The sequence below is a fragment of the Crinia signifera genome, chromosome 19 (assembly GCF_055691185.1).
Source record: "Crinia signifera chromosome 19, ASM5569118v1, whole genome shotgun sequence".
In the NCBI taxonomy this organism is placed as follows: Eukaryota; Metazoa; Chordata; class Amphibia; order Anura; family Myobatrachidae; genus Crinia; species Crinia signifera.
The window spans coordinates 37703536-37721193 of record NC_139226.1 but is presented as its reverse complement, the minus strand read 5'-3'; the positions used below and the strand labels follow the sequence as shown (position 1 = coordinate 37721193).

The window sequence follows — 17658 nt, the reverse complement described above, 5'->3', positions numbered from 1 at the left end:
TAGCGTAATAGACATTTGAATTGAATTCCCAGCAGGACCAATGGCAGCATTTCAGCGAGTCCATAAGTGTTGTTCCACAGAATCTCTAGAGATGCCACATGTTGGTAAGAGGCTGCTTTAGTGATATCATTAATTACTAACGATTTGGTTTTTAGATGAATATTGGTACAATCCAAACAATGACTCACAACTGTGTTGATCTTATGTACGAATTGGATCAGTGTCGTGGGCTTCTGTTCTGCAGTTTACTATAGAGAGCATTCTCTAACTACTGCATAACAAAATAGTACCATAAATCTATCATTGCACCAACTGTTGTGTGAAATGTTTGGTACCGGATAGATACAGGATACCCATATACTAGATCTGTTTTAGCCATGCAATTCCCAGTTTAGCCCTTCATCAAGGTCAGTAAGAATTAAGCTGATTATTCACCTATCAGTATTAAAAAAAAGGGTCAAAATTTGATTTATTACTTCCGCTACAAAAACAACATTTAGGCGCAATGTCAGGTTAGCAAGGTATAGAAATCGGGATATCTCTTGACCTAACTTTTCCAAATAGATTAGCGTTATTGTCACTAGGTGGGTGATCAGTCTACAGCGCCTGCAGGATACAGAACTGTGTGGCAAACTATCAAGCCTGGTGCAAAGATAAAGTGGAAACAGATAATGCACCAGCCAATCAACTGTCATTTTTCAAACACAGCTGATTGGCTGGTGCGTTATCTCTTCACCATGCTAAATACATTAGCCCCAATGGCAGATACCACAAATGGTTTTGGGAGATCTTCATAGCTAGCACAGATATAGGAAAACCAGCCTTCAGTCCACAAAATTAGTGTGGGAGTCATGTGGACCAGTGGTTCTCAACTACAGTCCTCAAGAACCCCAACGGTGCACGTTTTCTAAGTCTCTGCACAGAATCACAGGTGAAGTAATTAGCTCCACCTGTGATCTTTAAAAATGTGTCAGTGAATAATGAGTGCACCTGCCAGGTGACCTTGAAAACGTGCACTTTGAGGTCCGAGATGGAGAACCACAGATGTGGACCACCCAGACACTTTAGAGGCCGGGCAGAGCTTGCAATCGGTCACCCCAAGATGTGAGCCAGACTGGTGGTAAGAAACTGGATGGGGGTGACTGTGGCAGAAAAGGCTTCAGGCTATTAAAAAACAGTCATGAACACACCCAAATCTATGGGAGGATTTTCCTGCAGATACTTGTTTCTTAATCTTCCAGCATAAGCTCCAGAATGAAATTGGGATTTTTTTTTTAAAGGTAGTTACAATGAAGGCTTTACAAGTCAGCAAAATGATGGCATTAGACTTATTGGTACTTCTTTACTTTCACGGCGCCAGCATGGCGCCGCGCGTCACAGTCCCCTTGCGGGGCTCGCTTCGCTCGCCCACGCTGCGGGCTTGGTGGCTCGCTACGCTCACCACGCTATTTAAAATCAACTCCATGCCAACATGGATAGTGGAGGTATGAACTATCCATGTTGGCATGGCGTTAACTTTGTTTATTTTACATAGCTTGTGGTGAGCGTAAGGCGGAAGTAGCATGGCGCCGTGAAAGTAAAGAAGTACCGACTTATTTTATCCAAGGCAGCGATGGATAAATTTTTTGTCTGGGAACTGGGCTAATGGCGTCAGAACCACTGTCTTAGGCAAATAACATAGCCCCCAACCAATCTCCACGTAGGTGGGACCGTGTCTATTTGAAGCTTTGGGAGAACATAGCAGAATAGTGGTGAATGGGTGCCATGCATACTTTACACCGCTGTGAACAGGACTTCAGTGGAGCATGGGGCAGCCTAACACTGAACTGCCAACAGGAGACAACTGAAGAAACAAAGGGCCTTATTCAGACCTGTTCCCTAGACTGCGTATACTCGCAGCCTACCAAACAGGCCAGAAAGTCTCTACTTAATAGAAATCAATAGATTGACCTCGGCATCCAGATGTCCATGATCCCGACAGTTCTAGTGAAAATATTCTAACCTTCTCCTTAACCTGAACCCCCCTGCAGCCTAAACCTAAATGTCCCTTCCACCTAACCCTAAAATGATTGCTACTTTGGGATTTGGACTGTCAGGAGTCTGATGTCAGTATTCTGACAGTTGTAGGGATTCCGGGGCTGGTCTTCGATCTGCCAGCATCCCAATCGCCGGTATGCCAACCAGATTCCAAAAACCCACAACCTTAATTAATAAAAAGTACACTGCTCAAAAAAATAAAGGGAACACTTAAACAACACAATGTAACTCCAAGTCAATCACACTTCTGTGAAGCAACACTGATTGACAATCAATTTTGCTGTTGTGCAAATGAAATAGACAACAGGCGAGACACCCCCAATAAGACACCCCCAATAAAGGAGATGTTCTGCAGGTGGTGACCACAGACCACTTCTCAGCTCCTATGCTTTCTGGATGTTTTGGTCACCTGAAAGCTGGTGGTGCTTTCACTCTAGTGGTAGAATGAGACGGAGTCTACAACACACACACAAGTGGCTCAGTTAGTGCAGCTCATCCAGGATGGCACATCAATGTGAGCTGTGGCAAGAAGGTTTGCGGTGTCTGTCAGCGTAGTGTCCAGAGCATGGAGGCGCAACCAGGAGACAGGCCAGTACATCAGGAGACGTGGAGGAGGCCGTAGGAGGGCAACAACCCAGCAGCAGGACCGCTACCTCGGCAGTTGTGCAAGGAGGAACAGGAGGAGCACTGCCAGAGCCCTGCAAAATGACCTCCAGCAGGCCACAAATGTGCATGTGTCTACTCAAACGATCAGAAACAGACTCCATGAGGGTGGTATGAGGGCCCGACATCCACAGGTGGGGGTTGTGCTTACAGCCCAACACCGTGCAGGACGTTTGGCATTTGCCAGAGAACATCAACATTGGCATATTCGCTACTGGCGCCCTGTGCTCTTCACAGATGAAAGCAGGTTCACACTGAGCACATGTGACAATTGTCACATGTGTTCTGCTGCCTGCAACATCCCCCAGCATGACCGGTTTGGCAGTGGGTCAGTAATGGTGTGGCGTGGCATTTCTTTGGGGGCTGCACAGCCCTCCATGTGCTCACCAGAGGTATCCTGACTGCCATTAGGTACCGAGATCCTCAGACCCCATAGGCTGGTGCAGTTGGCCCTGGGTTCCTCCTAATGCAAGACAATGCTAGACCTCATGTGGCTGGAGTGTGTGGCAGTTTCTGCAAGACGAAGGCTTTGATTCTATGGACTGGCCGGCCCGTTCCCCAGACCTGAATCCAGTTGAGCACATCTGGGATGTCATGTCTCGCTCCATCCACCAATGCCACGTTGCAACACAGACTGTGCAGGAGTTGGCGGATGCTTTAGTCCTGGTCTGGGAGGAGATCCCTCAGGAGACCATCCGCCACCTCATCGGGCGCATGCCCAGGCGTTATAGGGAGGTCATACAGGCATGTGGAGGCCACACACACACACACTCATTTTGACTTGTTTTAAGGACATTACATCAAAGTTGGATCAGCCTGTAGTGTGTTTTTCCACTTTAATTTTGAGTGTGACTCCAAATCCAGACCTCCATGGGTTAATCAATTTGATTTCCATCGACAATTTTTGTGTGATTTTCTCGTCCAGAGTACACGTAATAACAATGTCTTTTATACAATGTGATATTTGTGTTTGCATAGTTTCCTCTTTTGTGCACAGAAAATACAGCGCTGATCGTACTGTTTTTTTTTTTTTTTTAAATATTCAAAAGTGATTAATCCGATTCACACACAAGCTCCGCTTTCCTCCGAGCAGACATAATGCCAGCCTCACCCATAACCTTCATCTCTCATATTCTGCTTGACAAACACTCCCGTGCTACGCTGCTGCCAGCTCACCCCGCATCACCTTTTCAAAACTACTTTTTTTGGCTATTGAGAAGTAAGCAAGAGACACAGCCTAAGTCTTCTGGTTGGCATGTAGGTGCATGCATGCAGCCAAACAATTGCACATTAATTCTATGTTCTACATAGACTCACAGGGAGAACACAGAGTAGACACACAGAATGCACACACACACATACACACACAGCTGTAAGCCTTCTGCCATCTGTTCCACCCCGCCGTTCTGTGTATAACTGCAGACTATAAACTCAGGGTTGCATCATAAGAATCATTGCTGGGACTGCACGTGGACCGCGCACTACTGCTGGCAGCAGTCATCTGCTTAGTTTCCCGTACACGTTTTAGACAGGAGTTCTGGGAGGAGCCAGGGGACGTTAATGGAATAACAAAGTAGCATTACTAGATAGTTAAAAAAAATAATAACAAAGAAAACATGTCACTGACATTTTGTAAATATCGGGTAGCTGTAGTTCGCTGCTTAACGCAGAATAGCTTAAACGCCCCCCCCCCCCCCCCCTCCTTCCCAGCATCCCCTTGGTACCATGCGAGGGGATGTACGTGAACCAATCCCCTTGCAGGCAGCTGCCCACCCTGATGGACGTCATGTGACATCAGCTGCCCACCCTGATGGACGTCATGTGAAATCAGCTGCCCACCCTGAATATAAAACGTTGGGCATTCCCCCTCCCCTACCTGTGTGAAGGCGTCCGCACAGAGGAACGGGGCTGAAATAGCCCCCTGATCTATGTTGAATTCCCCCCCATGGTGCAAGGAAACATTCATTTTTGGTATATTATTTTGAGAAGCGGAGAATCCCACCATTATAGCAAAGAGAAAATAACAAAACCTTAACAGTGTGGTGATTACAAGAGCATGCGATTAATCTGTGACCTGACCCTTGGTATGTGTTTGAGATATCACAATGATGCATTTAATCCTATTGCTATTGCACAAAGCCCTTCTGCTTCCTCGCCGAGAATGGGACTGTTGTTCGTGTTCCCTGCTTAAGTTTTCGGATTTGCCCTTCCAGCACACAAACAGTGGCACTTCTGGCTGGCACAACATGGCAAACCGGTTATGCGTTTGTTGGTTGGGGCGGGTTTCCTCCTGTTAAACTCAAAATAAGAGAGAGACAGGCTTGGCCCTTCTCCTCTGTCCATGTGCTTGCCAAGGGAACAGGAACACACAGTGTTTCCTCCACGCTACGCAACTGGATATAATTACTGGTAACTATTTCAATACTGCGCAGGCACTGATTTTACAGTAATATATTAGCCTGCCATACATCAGTCAAGACGTTTAATTTGCATTACAGCGTAATGATCTTTAAAGTAAATTTGTCATCCTGACCACAATGAGGTCTCCAAAAAAACATCGCCTGAGCACAAGCGGAAACAATTTTAAATTTCTCGCTCTAAATCGACACTAGCAGCCATGTTTTCTTTTTTTTTTTTTTTTAAACGATTATGTTCTATTCTGCTTGGCATGTAGTGCCGCTGGCTATAGAAAGGACTTGCCTGTATACAGGCAAATATAGATAAACAACTACAAATGTACATCTAGCCCATACGGAATGACCGGCAGGCTCCCGAAAATCAAATGGCCCCCTGGAAAGTACCCTGCATCCTCCCAAAAACATCTGTGGTGCCCCAGGCTGCAGACATGAATACCGGCGATCGTGAGGGTTTGGGGAGGGGCTAAAATTATGCAAATTGCATCATTTGGTGTCTGGGTCTGTTCCGCCCTCCCTAGCTGCATAGGAGTCTCATTCCCGGGCTTCTAAACGGTAGGCAAGTATGATCTAGCCTCAATACGCCATGCAGTGCGAGATGCCTAGCACCAGTGATCCGCCAGATTCCATGCAACTCAAAGAGCATTTTTTTTTTTTAGCCTGAAGATACATCTTAGTTGCAACACAATATTACTAGGATGCACCAGAGACTATGCACTATAAAGGGCCACGGTGTGACGCATGAAAGTTGATTCTGCAGTCGGAGGTTTGTCCGCTAACTTCATATACACCAAGCTCCTGATGGCATTACCATTGCTATGGAGTATACATATACAGTAGGGCAACATGTGCTTCATTTCTAAGCGATTTAGACAGATCGCTTAGAAAATATTCAAAAAATCGCCCATGTGTATGCCCCCTTATATTGGGGCGAGGCGTGTTCAAACGGAAATCTAAGTTGCAGTGTAAAAATAAAGCAGCCAGTATTTACCCTGCACAGAAACAAAATACATTTTTTTTTTTCATATATGTCCCCTTCTGCCTCCATCATACCAGCGGAAAATGAATTATGGTATCATAAAACAGTATCGGATAAAAGGGAAAAAAAAAATCATATAATATATCACAATGTATATTACAAATAGATACCCTGGTAGCCCTGAAACATGTCTGTCTGTAAAGCAGAGGTAGCCAAATCTACTCTTCCAGAGCTACACACAGTTCCCCTACCTGATGCACAGTTGTATTCATTACTCACTGACATATGTGAAGATAATTACTTCACCTGAAAAACGTGTTGGTGGTGCTCGGAGACTGGAATTGGCTGCCCCCTTTCTGTAAAGGATCTGCGCTCAGTGTTGTTTAGTCTTAGAACAGGGGTTCTCAAACTTGGTCCTCAGGACCCCACACAGTTCATGTTTTCCAGGTCACCCGGCAGGTGCACAGGTGCCTTCATTACTCATTTAAAACATTTTAAAAGATCCACAGGTGGAGCTAATGATTTCACCTGCGATTTTGTGAGGAGACCTGCAAAACATGCACTGTGTGGGGTCCTGGGGACCAAGTTTGAGAACCTGCGTTTTAGTACATAATACTCCTAAACACCATACAAACTTACCATCTACACAGGGAGTTATAATTATACCAATATCCAAAGCAAAGCAAAACACCCAATAATAATAATAAACATGGTCATGCTCAATGAAATTCTGTGATGTAGAGGAGTAGAAGATAAATTATCCCAACACACAGATATAAAACGTATACCAATTTAATTGGCTAATATTACAAAATGTAGTACCTGCTTTGCCACTTGGGTGTTCATATTCACTACCCATCATGCTCTGTCCTGGGGAGGAACAAGTGGAAGAAGAAGAGTCGCACGACGCTGGTCGGCTGAGGTCAACAACTGACTGGTTAGATGGAGGTGGTGTCAAGTTGGCAGGTGAGAAAGGCTGGTGAGGCGGGCTTGGTGGCAGTCCATTTTCCAGTAGGAACTCATCCAGGTCAACATATTCTATTTCATTGTATGGCAAGTTGCGTTCCCATAAAAGGGATCCCAGGAAAGCACAGTGAGAAGGACGAGGTCCAGTCATTTCATCCTCCAGTTTCCTCTCTTTATCTTTCCCGACACCTTCAAAGAAGCACATTAAATAGTCACATACCAGTTTAACACTTGGAGCCTCTTGAATCATCCACATATGGAGAGAATTAAAGTACTAGCCAATCAGTCTCTGAGATTTTACAGCTAGGAGATGATTGGTTGGAACTGACCCTAATTTACTTAATGCTGCATTACCAACGTAGCAAATTATTTAGTGTTGCCACTTTAAAGTGGCTTCAGAGGTATCCCTCAGAAGGCCCAATCAGAAGCGGTCATTTCAAAATCGAGTCTTCTGACTGGTACTCCTGCAGGCTCCGCCCCTCACAAAGCTTTGCTTTTCACCTCGATCTAGCTTTGGCAAACATGGCTGCAAGGAATAGTAGACTCTCCAAGGGGACAGCAAGGAGCTTATTAGTAATAAGGGGTAAAGCAGATTTAATTAGTAACGATTAAATTTTTCCTCCCAAAAATGTCTTTAAAAAAAAAAAATTAATATGTAATAACATCATTATCATTGTTTAGGTTTGCACTTGATTACTTGAGCATGCTTGGACATTGCTCACGAACCACCGCCTTCTTATATAACAATTACTGCTATATGGGACTCTACTATATTTCAGGTACAGAATATAATATCATGCAATCTGTTTGGTCAAAGCAGAGAAAAGGTCATAATGTCCCAGCAATCCGGCGGCTCTTGGGGCGGGTCAAGTTTTTACTAACTGGAAAAGCCGTCATGCCGCTGAAGCACCGCATTCTTGTGATTTCCATGTTGAGGCAGCAAAACACAGCGGGAAACATTTTTTTAAAGCGGCAATCATTTTCTAGGCAAAACCATGCCTTGTAAAAGAGTGCCGCTTTAAAAAAAAAAAACAAACAAACAAACAAACATCTTTTTGTTTGGAGGTGACATCACTGCTGCTTACTAGACAGCGGCAGCAATGGAATAGGATGGTAACGTAAATGCCTCCTGCATGCATTAGTGCTCTGTGCAGTGTCCTAGGACCCAGTATCGGACCACCCGTGACACTATCGCCTGGCTATGACCCTTGGGGTCGTGCAATCCAGCTGCTGCAGTCCCTAGAAAGAGGCAGGGGAACCCTCAGTCTTCTGACAGAGATCCTGACCTCGGCTTGCCTTCGTAGGGATGGCCATTGATGATTCTAAATCATCTATGGTTTATGGTCAATGTAGAATAGTTTTGCCATTGATGGGGGAGAACCAGACGGTTCTCGCCCTCTATCGATGTCAAGCATAAACAAATCATTTTCTTTTCTGTTTTTCCCCAATGGGCTGGGACACTGAGCATAGCTCCGCCTCCAACACCCATGAAGCCTCACCTTCCAGTTTTGATTGGCCCACAGGCCAACAAGTCAAAGAAAATGAATGACCATCCATAGGTAAAAACATCGATGGTTATCCATTGCATAGGACCCGGACTGCACATGCCCAGTACAGGTGCAAAACACCAAAGATCTTTACTCTCTGCACTATGCAACTCGGTTCCACTTGGATCTGAATTAGGCCCCTAGTAAGAAATAATAAGACCAGACTGCGCTTACAATGCAAGATTGTTGCCTTCTTTTGCCACTAAACAAATGCAGTTTGCAGTACATTACTGAGTAAGAAGGCCTGGGAAATGCATGGGCCGTGGTTCCCCACCAATGCAGATCCACGTCTGACTCCACCTATTCTGCATTCAGTCAACATCTTCAGAACAAACTGAACACTCTGATTAGGGGCCGGTGATAACACTGTCACCTGCTTTAATTCTGCTTCCAAGACGGAAAAGTCTAGGCCTCAACTTACAGAGTGGGGACGTAAAAGCTGGTCTATAATGGACCCTGCATTTGTGGTCTCCACTCACCTCTGGACCACGTAGCAGCTGAAACCCCTATCACCCCATGTAGTTCCGTCACTGGTTATACTAAATTGATAGTATTAAAAATTTAGATTCCTCGTCTCTTATTTGTAAATGCCAAAATAGTGCCTTGTTAAAATCTCTCACCTTATTGGATGAAGCAGACAGAAACGATGGATACCCTGATAACATAAAGCAATAGCTTATGGTGTAGTAAATTGGAGCATATTTTACAAGATGTACCCCCCCAACTGTAGTGGGCCACACTTAGGGCCTTTTTCTGGTTTGTTCGGATGGCCGATGTTTGCGCATGTGCAGAGGCGTACGTCCGAATACGGCGTGAATTCTGTACAATCCGAGCAGGGGGAGGAGAGGGGCGTGAAGGGCTGTTTGGGCTCATTACCATATGCGCACGCCCCGTGTTTCATGGGCGTTCCCATGAAACCGCTGGGCGTATGAATGGTAATGCAGCCGCGACGTACGTTTGGCGGGCGGACAGATGACATAGCCGGATGCCAGCTGCCCGCCCATATCCCTGCGTTTGCACATAGAAATGCCCAAGTGGTCTGGAGCACTCGGTGCTGCCTGACCATTCGGTCCAGCATTCAATGGTCGGCGACCATCGGAGGATGGGGGAGGTTCCCACACATGGAGGAGGTGTTCACATGAAAAATCCACTCGCGGTCCGTTCGGTCGGCGTCTTAGCGCATTCGGACGGTGCGAGCGGTCTGTACGGAAGGCGGGGCTAAGAACACTCGGTTCCAGTCCGCAAATACGCATCCGTCCGAACCAACCAGAATAAGGCCGCTAGTGACTGCTTCTGCTTACATGCAGCCTCAACCAGCAGCGACAAATAATCCAATTCCGTTCTGTTTGGGGTTTCTTCTTTTGTCACTTTATTGATAGGTTTCAGAATAAATGACCCCATATAAACGATTCATGTCAATATCTGTTTGAACGATGCAACTTTAATCGTAATGCCTATAATTTGTTTCTCATTGACTTGCTCACCATAGTAAGGGAAGCAGTATTTATTGTGCTCATTAAAAGCATGTTACTGTCAACAATGCTGAAATGAGCTCTGCTGGGTGTACAGTAAAACATTCGCCACATGGTCTGTCCTGTAAACACCTAGTACTACACGTGCTGTACCGACTCACCCAGTCAGGTAACAGACATGCAGAACACGGTGCGCAGCTCCAGCTTCCTTGCTCACCTGGAATGCACCCTACCTACGCCCTGCCTTCTCTGACTCACAGGCAGCGCTCCATCTAATTGCGCAATACGGATATCTCGCAAACGCCAAATTTCGGGAAACGAGAGGATCCATCCTAATGAGTACAGTATTTAATTAATGTAATACATGTACTATGCCGCAATAGTCTATTACAGTAACCAGCAGTCACGGATGATTGTACCATCAAGGTGTCCCAGATATCTACACACAGAAGCTATGATGTCACCTGTTCCAATATTTAGTGGTGCCTCTAGCCACAGTGATGTCACTATTTCTAGGGTGAATGGATAGGAGAATTCCTATGATGACCACACAATGCTGGCAGTATCCACTGTGCATGGACACTGTACTTTTTCGGTACAACATTCCCCCCCACCTTAACATTACTGGGCAATGAACACCAATATTTGTAGCAAAGGTAAATTCTGGCAGCACCCATTATTCACATAGCGTCAGTATAGCCATTTACAATTGGGGAGAAGGACAGTGGTAAACTGAACATAGGCCATGATTCTGGTTCACCCGCAAAAGCAAATTCTCTCGTTAATGGACAAAACCCACGTGCACTGCAGGTGGGGCAGATGTAACATGTGCAGAGAGAGTTAGATGTGGGTGGGGTTTGTACTTTAAACTGAGATCTATGTTGGAGTGTAAAAATAAAGCAGAGAGTATTTACCCTGCACAGAAACAAAATAAGGTACTTGTGAGTTATCCGGGCTGCCGATTTCTAAATCGGGTCGGATCGGGCACATCGCATCGCATCGCATGCGACCATCGGATGCGATGCGATGACCCGATTTTTCCATAGGAATCAATGTTAAAATGGACTGAGTCCATTTTAACATGGAATTCAATGGGAAAAAGGGGTCCTTTTCATACCCCTACTATCCAAGTGGGCATGGAGTTGGATATAAACCTGTGGCGAGCGTAGCGAGCCACCGAGCCCGAAGCGTGGCGAGCGTAGCGAGCCCCGCGAGGGGCCACAGAATACCGTTCGCTCGCCACGCTTCGGGCTCGGTGGCTCGCTACGCTCGCCACAGGTTTATATCCAACTCCATGCCCACTTGGATAGTAGGGGTATGAAAAGGACCCCTTTTTCCCATTGAATTCCATGTTAAAATGGACTCAGTCCATTTTAACATTGATTCCTATGGTGAGAGAATTTGCTTTTGCGAGTGAACCAGATTCAGGCCCATAAGACCTAATCAAAAAAGCTGCAATTTACTGGTTCTGGCATGATTCTGACAATATCCATCCAATGTAAAACAGCAAATCATTTTAAGGACGCTAATTGCTACTTTAAATATAGCGGGAGCTGCAAATCGGAGCCTGTTACTTATAGCCCTGGGTATTAAAGATAAAGCGGTGAGGACCCTACTTGATAATTATGGAGGAACATTGTATCCAGGTAATGTTGTCTTAGCTTTTAACTATAGCAGTTTCAGAGGCATAGGCCTTTGGTATGTAACCAAAAAGTTCCCACAAATGGCAGTATAACATTGGACCACTATTTTTATTATTTAATTTAACTAGTTTTTGTTTTACTAAATTGTATTATCATAAATTAATGGAATATGATTGGAATTAAGGTGGCCAATACCGGGAATGGCGGGATCCTGGGATTTGGCCCCAAAATGTCCGGCATTTCCATCCCGGGGTTGGAGTATCCAATACTGTGATTTCGGGATTAATGCCTAATGCCGGGAAGCTTCTGAGCACCAGCTCAGATGATGCCCAGCTGTTCCCGACCCGGCATGTGGCCTGCGCAGTGTGTCATAGGTCATGCTGAGCAGGCCGCACTGCTGTACCGCCGCCACCTGCTCCTGGCTCCACGTCAGCCGCTAAGCAGGTACCCACAATCCTCTCACCTTCAACTCCTGGCTCCACTTCAGCCGCTAAGCAGGTACCCGCAACCCTCTCACCTCCAACTCCTGGCTCCACTTCAGCCGCTAAGCAGATACCCGCAACCCTCTCACCTCCCGCTCCTGGCTCCACTTCAGCCACTAAGCAGGTACCCGCAACCCTCTCACCTCCCGCTCCTGGCTCCGCTTCAGCCTCTAAGCAGGTACCCGCAACCCTCTCACCGCCTGCTCCTGGCTCCGCTTCAGCCGCTAAGCAGATACCCGCAACCCTCTCACCTCCCGCTCCTGGCTTCACTTCAGCTGCTAAGCAGATACCCGCAACCCTCTCACCTCCCGCTCCTGGCTTCACTTCAGCCTCTAAGCAGGTACCCGCAACCCTCTCACCGCCTGCTCCTGGCTCCGCTTCAGCCGCTAAGCAGATACCCGCAACCCTCTCACCTCCCGCTCCTGGCTTCACTTCAGCTGCTAAGCAGGTACCCAAAACCCTCTCACCTCCCGCTCCTGGCTCCACTTCAGCTGCTAAGCAGGTACCCGCAACCCTCTCACCGCCCGCTCCTGGCTCCACTTCAGCTGCTAAGCAGGTACCCGCAACCCTCTCACCTCCCGCTCCTGGCTCTGCTTCAGCCGCTCAGCAGACACCCGCAACCCTCTCAGCTCCACTTCAGCAGCTGCGCCGCTCAGCAGACACCCACACATGTCACACCACCACTGACTGCCTCCACCTGCTCCCCCCAAGTAAGTTAATATGGGGGATGGGGGCGTTTTTCTTTTAGGGATGCCAATCACGGGATCCCGGGATCGAGCATTTTTCCATTACGATTCCCGGGATTGAAAAAAAATGCCCCGGGATTGGCATCCCTAATTGGAATTGAGCTATGCGAGTTTGCTGCTTGCTACTATTAAGATACACTAGGCCTAGGAACACATTGAACGGATACGTGACATCATCTCTACAGGCTAAATATTTCTGTATTGTAAAAAAACGTTTGCACTAAAATCATTTTTTTTTTTTTTAAGTAAAAATATCTTCACAGTTTGGCACTTACAGCATTAAGAGACTGAAAAACAGCTGTCAATTGGAAAATGACATCTCTGGGCAAGAATATGTCTGAAGGTACTATGGGGGAAATTTACTAAGATCAGTGTATTCTACTTCACATGTGATGTTGCTATGGGCAACCAATCAGATCCTGTCTACTATCTTCTAGAGGGTGCTAAATAAATAAGTAGATTCTGATTGGTTGCCAATAGCAACATCACATGTGAAGTAGAATACACATCAATTTCCCCCTGTATCTCCTCATCTACTGCGTGTTCTGCAGATTCTAATGAATGCAAATAATGTGAGTCCATCTGGCTACTACCATTTCTAGGAAGTATGTCCACTATACAGAAAAGGGCCCGATGCAGATCTGATTGCTGCCTAGTGAGCGGGTAAACGTCTCCCCCGCCGAACATCCCCCCTCTGCCAAGCGAATCCCCGCACTAGTACGCTTACACATCCAATCGCATGCGGCCTGCATGGAAGGAAAAAAAATCATTTGATGGCCAAATTCAGGGCAGACGCGGACGTCATCCGCCCACCCCAAGAAGGTATCAATGCACCTGTGTTAGCTGGAATATGCCAGCGTTTCTATGGGTGCACACATATAATGCAGGCTGTTCCCCTGTTTCTGCCCCCCCCCCATCCATATTCACGCATGCTCAAACCCCAAACAAACATCGGACAGGGGAACAAAGTAAGCTTGCAGCAAGCGAGTCTGAATCACCCCCTTAGTACCGATGATAAACAAAGCTATCAAACACATTTTAGTGGCCCAGCGGCTAATTCATCCCATTGGAAAGTATCTATTGTACATACAGATCAATATTTTTTAACCATTATATGGATAAAACATAGAACCTTGCCTTGGAATCTATAGGGGCTTTATAAATTACAGATTAACATCACGGTGCACATGTACTGTATGGTTTTAATGAATAATATATTTAAATCTTACTTCTTAGGGCAATGACCAGCATATAACAACATGTATGTATTCCTTCTTAGGGCAATGACCAGCATATAACAACATGTATGTATCCCTTCTTAGGGCAATGACCAGCATATACCATGTATGTATCCCTTCTTAGGGCAATGACCAGCATATAACAACATGTATGTATCCCTTCTTAGGGCAATGACCAGCATATAACAACATGTATGTATCCCTTCTTAGGACAATGACCAGCATTGACAACATGTATGTATCCCTTCTTAGGACAATGACCAGCATATAACATGCATGTATCCCTTCTTAGGGCATTGACCAGCATATAACATGTATGTATCCCTTCTTAGGACAATGACCAGCATATAACATGCATGTATCCCTTCTTAGGGCAATGACCAGCATATAACATGCATGTAGCCCTTCTTAGGGCAATGACCAGCATATAACATGTATGTAGCCCTTCTTAGGGCAATGACCAGCATATAACATGTATGTATCCCTTCTTAGGGCAATGACCAGCATATAACATGCATCCCTTCTTAGAATGAGTCACATTATTTGCTTTTAAAATGCTTTCAAATGTCAAACACTAGAAATGAAGGTTACCAGTGGTCATACAGCTGGATACACCATGGGGGCAGGGATGTGTGTTTCCCAAATACTGAGTGTAAATAAACAGAACATCAAAGTGAGCAGGATGCATAAATGCAAACTAGATATGTTCACAAAACACTTCATTATATACAATGTGACAAATACAGAAGTAACAGCAAATAGGGATAACACAATAGTGACAGCAGATGGACATGTTTTTTTTTTAAATAAAGAGAACGATAATAAAATATAGAGGAGACACTAGGGATGTATAGGGTGGCCGGGTATAGATGAATAGGGTGGCAGTGTAAGGATGTATAGGGTGACAGGGTGCGGATGTACAGGGTGGCAGCAGGGTACCGATGTGCAGGGTGGCAGCAGGGTACCGATGTGCAGGGTGGCAGCAGGGTACCGATGTGCAGGAAGGCAGCAGGGTACCGATGTGCAGGGAGGCAGCAGGGTACCGATGTGCAGGGAGGCAGCAGGGTACCGATGTGCAGGGTGGCAGCAGGGTACCGATGTGCAGGGTGGCAGCAGGGTACCGATGTGCAGGGTGGCAGCAGGGTACCGATGTGCAGGGTGGCAGCAGGGTACCGATGTGCAGGGTGGCAGCAGGGTACCGATGTGCAGGGTGGCAGCAGGGTACCGATGTGCAGGGTGGCAGCAGGGTACCGATGTGCAGGGTATGGATGTACAAGGTAACAAGGTATGGATGTATAGGGTACAGATGTACAGGGTATGGATGTACAGGGTGGCAGGGTATGGATGTATAGGGTGACAGGGTATGGATGTACAGGGTGGCAGGGTACCGATGTGCAGGGTACTGATGTGCAGGGAGGCAGCAGGGTACCGATGTGCAGGGAGGCAGCAGGGTACCGATGTACAGGGTGGCAAGGTATGGATGTATAGGGTACAGGTGTACAGGGTATGGATGTACAGGGCGGCAGGGTATGGATGTACAGGGTGGCAGGGTATGGATGTACAGGGTGGCAGGGTATGGATGTACAGGGTACAGGTGTACAGGGTATGGATGTACAGGGCGGCAGGGTATGGATGTATAGGGTACAGGTGTACAGGGTATGGATGTACAGGGTGGCAGGGTATGGATGTACAGGGTGGCAGGGTATGGATGTACAGGGTGGCAGGGTATGGATGTACAGGGCGGCAGGGTATGGATGTACAGGGTGGCAAGGTATGGATGTATAGGGTACAGGTGTACAGGGTATGGATGTACAGGGCGGCAGGGTATGGATGTACAGGGTGGCAGGGTATGGATGTACAGGGTGGCAGGGTATGGATGTACAGGGTGGCAGGGTATGGATGTACAGGGTGGCAGGGTATGGATGTACAGGGTGGCAGGGTATGGATGTATGTATGTATGTATGTATGTATGTATTTATATAGGGTGGAAGGTTACATCAGTCCCTTTTCACAAAGTGTTAAAAATAAAAAGTGTGTGACAGGCGGAGAGATAACCTTTGGCTGGAGTAGCCCTATACACTGCACTGGGATTAGGAGGAGGGGAGGTGTATGCACTACAGAGGTGATAGATAGATAGATAGATAGATATTGCAGATATATGCTGGATAGATACTGTATATATAAAGCTATAGATATATACAGTACATAGATATATGCTGCAGATATACTGTATATACAGATACTGTAATAGAAAGCTGTAGATAGATACAGTAGTTATATATATATATATATATATATATATATATAGATAGATAGATAGATGCTGCAAATATAAATACTGTAGATAGAAAGCTGTAGATAGATATATGCTGCAGATATACTGTATATACAGATACTGTAGATAGAAAGCTGTAGATCGATACAGTAGTTAGATATATATATAGATGCTGCAAATATAAATACTGTAGATAGGTAGATAGAAAGCTGTAGATAGATACAGTAGTTAGATATATATATAGTTACTGTAGATAGATAGATAACTTACAATTGGGTAGGTCTTTTGCCCTGCGCTCTTGCCCCTTTACGGGCCCTTGCAGCAAGCTCTTTAAGCTCACCATCCCAGGCCCTGGCACCCCTATGGGAGGCGTAGGATGCAGCTGCTGGCCCTGTATCTTCTCGCTACCAGCCAGCTGGGCTGTTGGCCGTGCCATCTCCTCTGACAGCTCGCACGTCAGTAAGAAGCAGATGATGTAGAAGACGAATGGTCACAAATGGTACTTGTGGTTCTCCAACACCTCTCTCACTCCAGATAGGCTGTATAATAAATGCCCCTTAAGGTGCAAGTACAAACAAAATAAAAGCAAATGAGTAGGAGGACAGAATGCAATGCAGGCTTGCAGCTCAGCAGGCTAGGAAGGCAGGCTGCTGGCATGGGGTGCACTGGGGAGAAGATAGGAGTCCCCCCATTTCCTGATCAATGGGAAAGTGTTCTGCAATGTTCTGCTTGTCCTCCCTGGCAGTGAGAATGCAGGAGGGCTCTGCATCCATGGAACGAGAACTCCCTGGCAGCCAATCAGCGGTGGGGTTTGCAGCTTTTTCGTGCACCATTTATTTATTACCTTTATATCATCACCAGCAGCCGCTTGCTGTGCTGTGCTGTGTGCTGTGTTGTGCTGCTGTGCAGCTGTGCGCCTGCCTGGGCTGCTGCTATGTGTGTATTGGTGTTTAGCAAGTTGCACTGGGATAGTCATGTGGCACTGACATGGGGAGAGGCAGGTGGACCCTGACCTATTTTTGTCCAATCAGCCAGCGGCGGGGAGGGGCTTGACCCACTTATGGCCAATGATCGTCGAGGAGGGGCGTGCCCCGTGGAGTTAGGTACACATGGACGGGCATGTGTCACCTGGGCTGTGCTGCTGATTACAGGGAGCTGAGTGTGTGCGGCAGGAGCGCTGCTGCTTCCCTTAAAGG

The 17658-nt window shown here is 46.4% G+C and overlaps 1 protein-coding gene across 1 annotated transcript in view; it reads right to left on the bottom strand.

Annotated features, from left to right (window-relative positions):
* DBP (D-box binding PAR bZIP transcription factor) overlaps window positions 1-17431 on the bottom strand; it is a 45915-nt gene extending 28484 nt beyond the window's left edge. The window contains exons 1-2 of the mRNA XM_083162367.1: window positions 16733-17431; window positions 6916-7248 (exon numbers count right to left, since the gene is read on the bottom strand). Coding sequence (XP_083018493.1) covers window positions 6916-7248; window positions 16733-16898 — 499 coding nt within the window. The 5' untranslated portion in view covers window positions 16899-17431. The remainder of the gene's footprint in view (window positions 1-6915; window positions 7249-16732) is intronic.
* Between the last annotated feature and the right edge of the window lie 227 nt (window positions 17432-17658).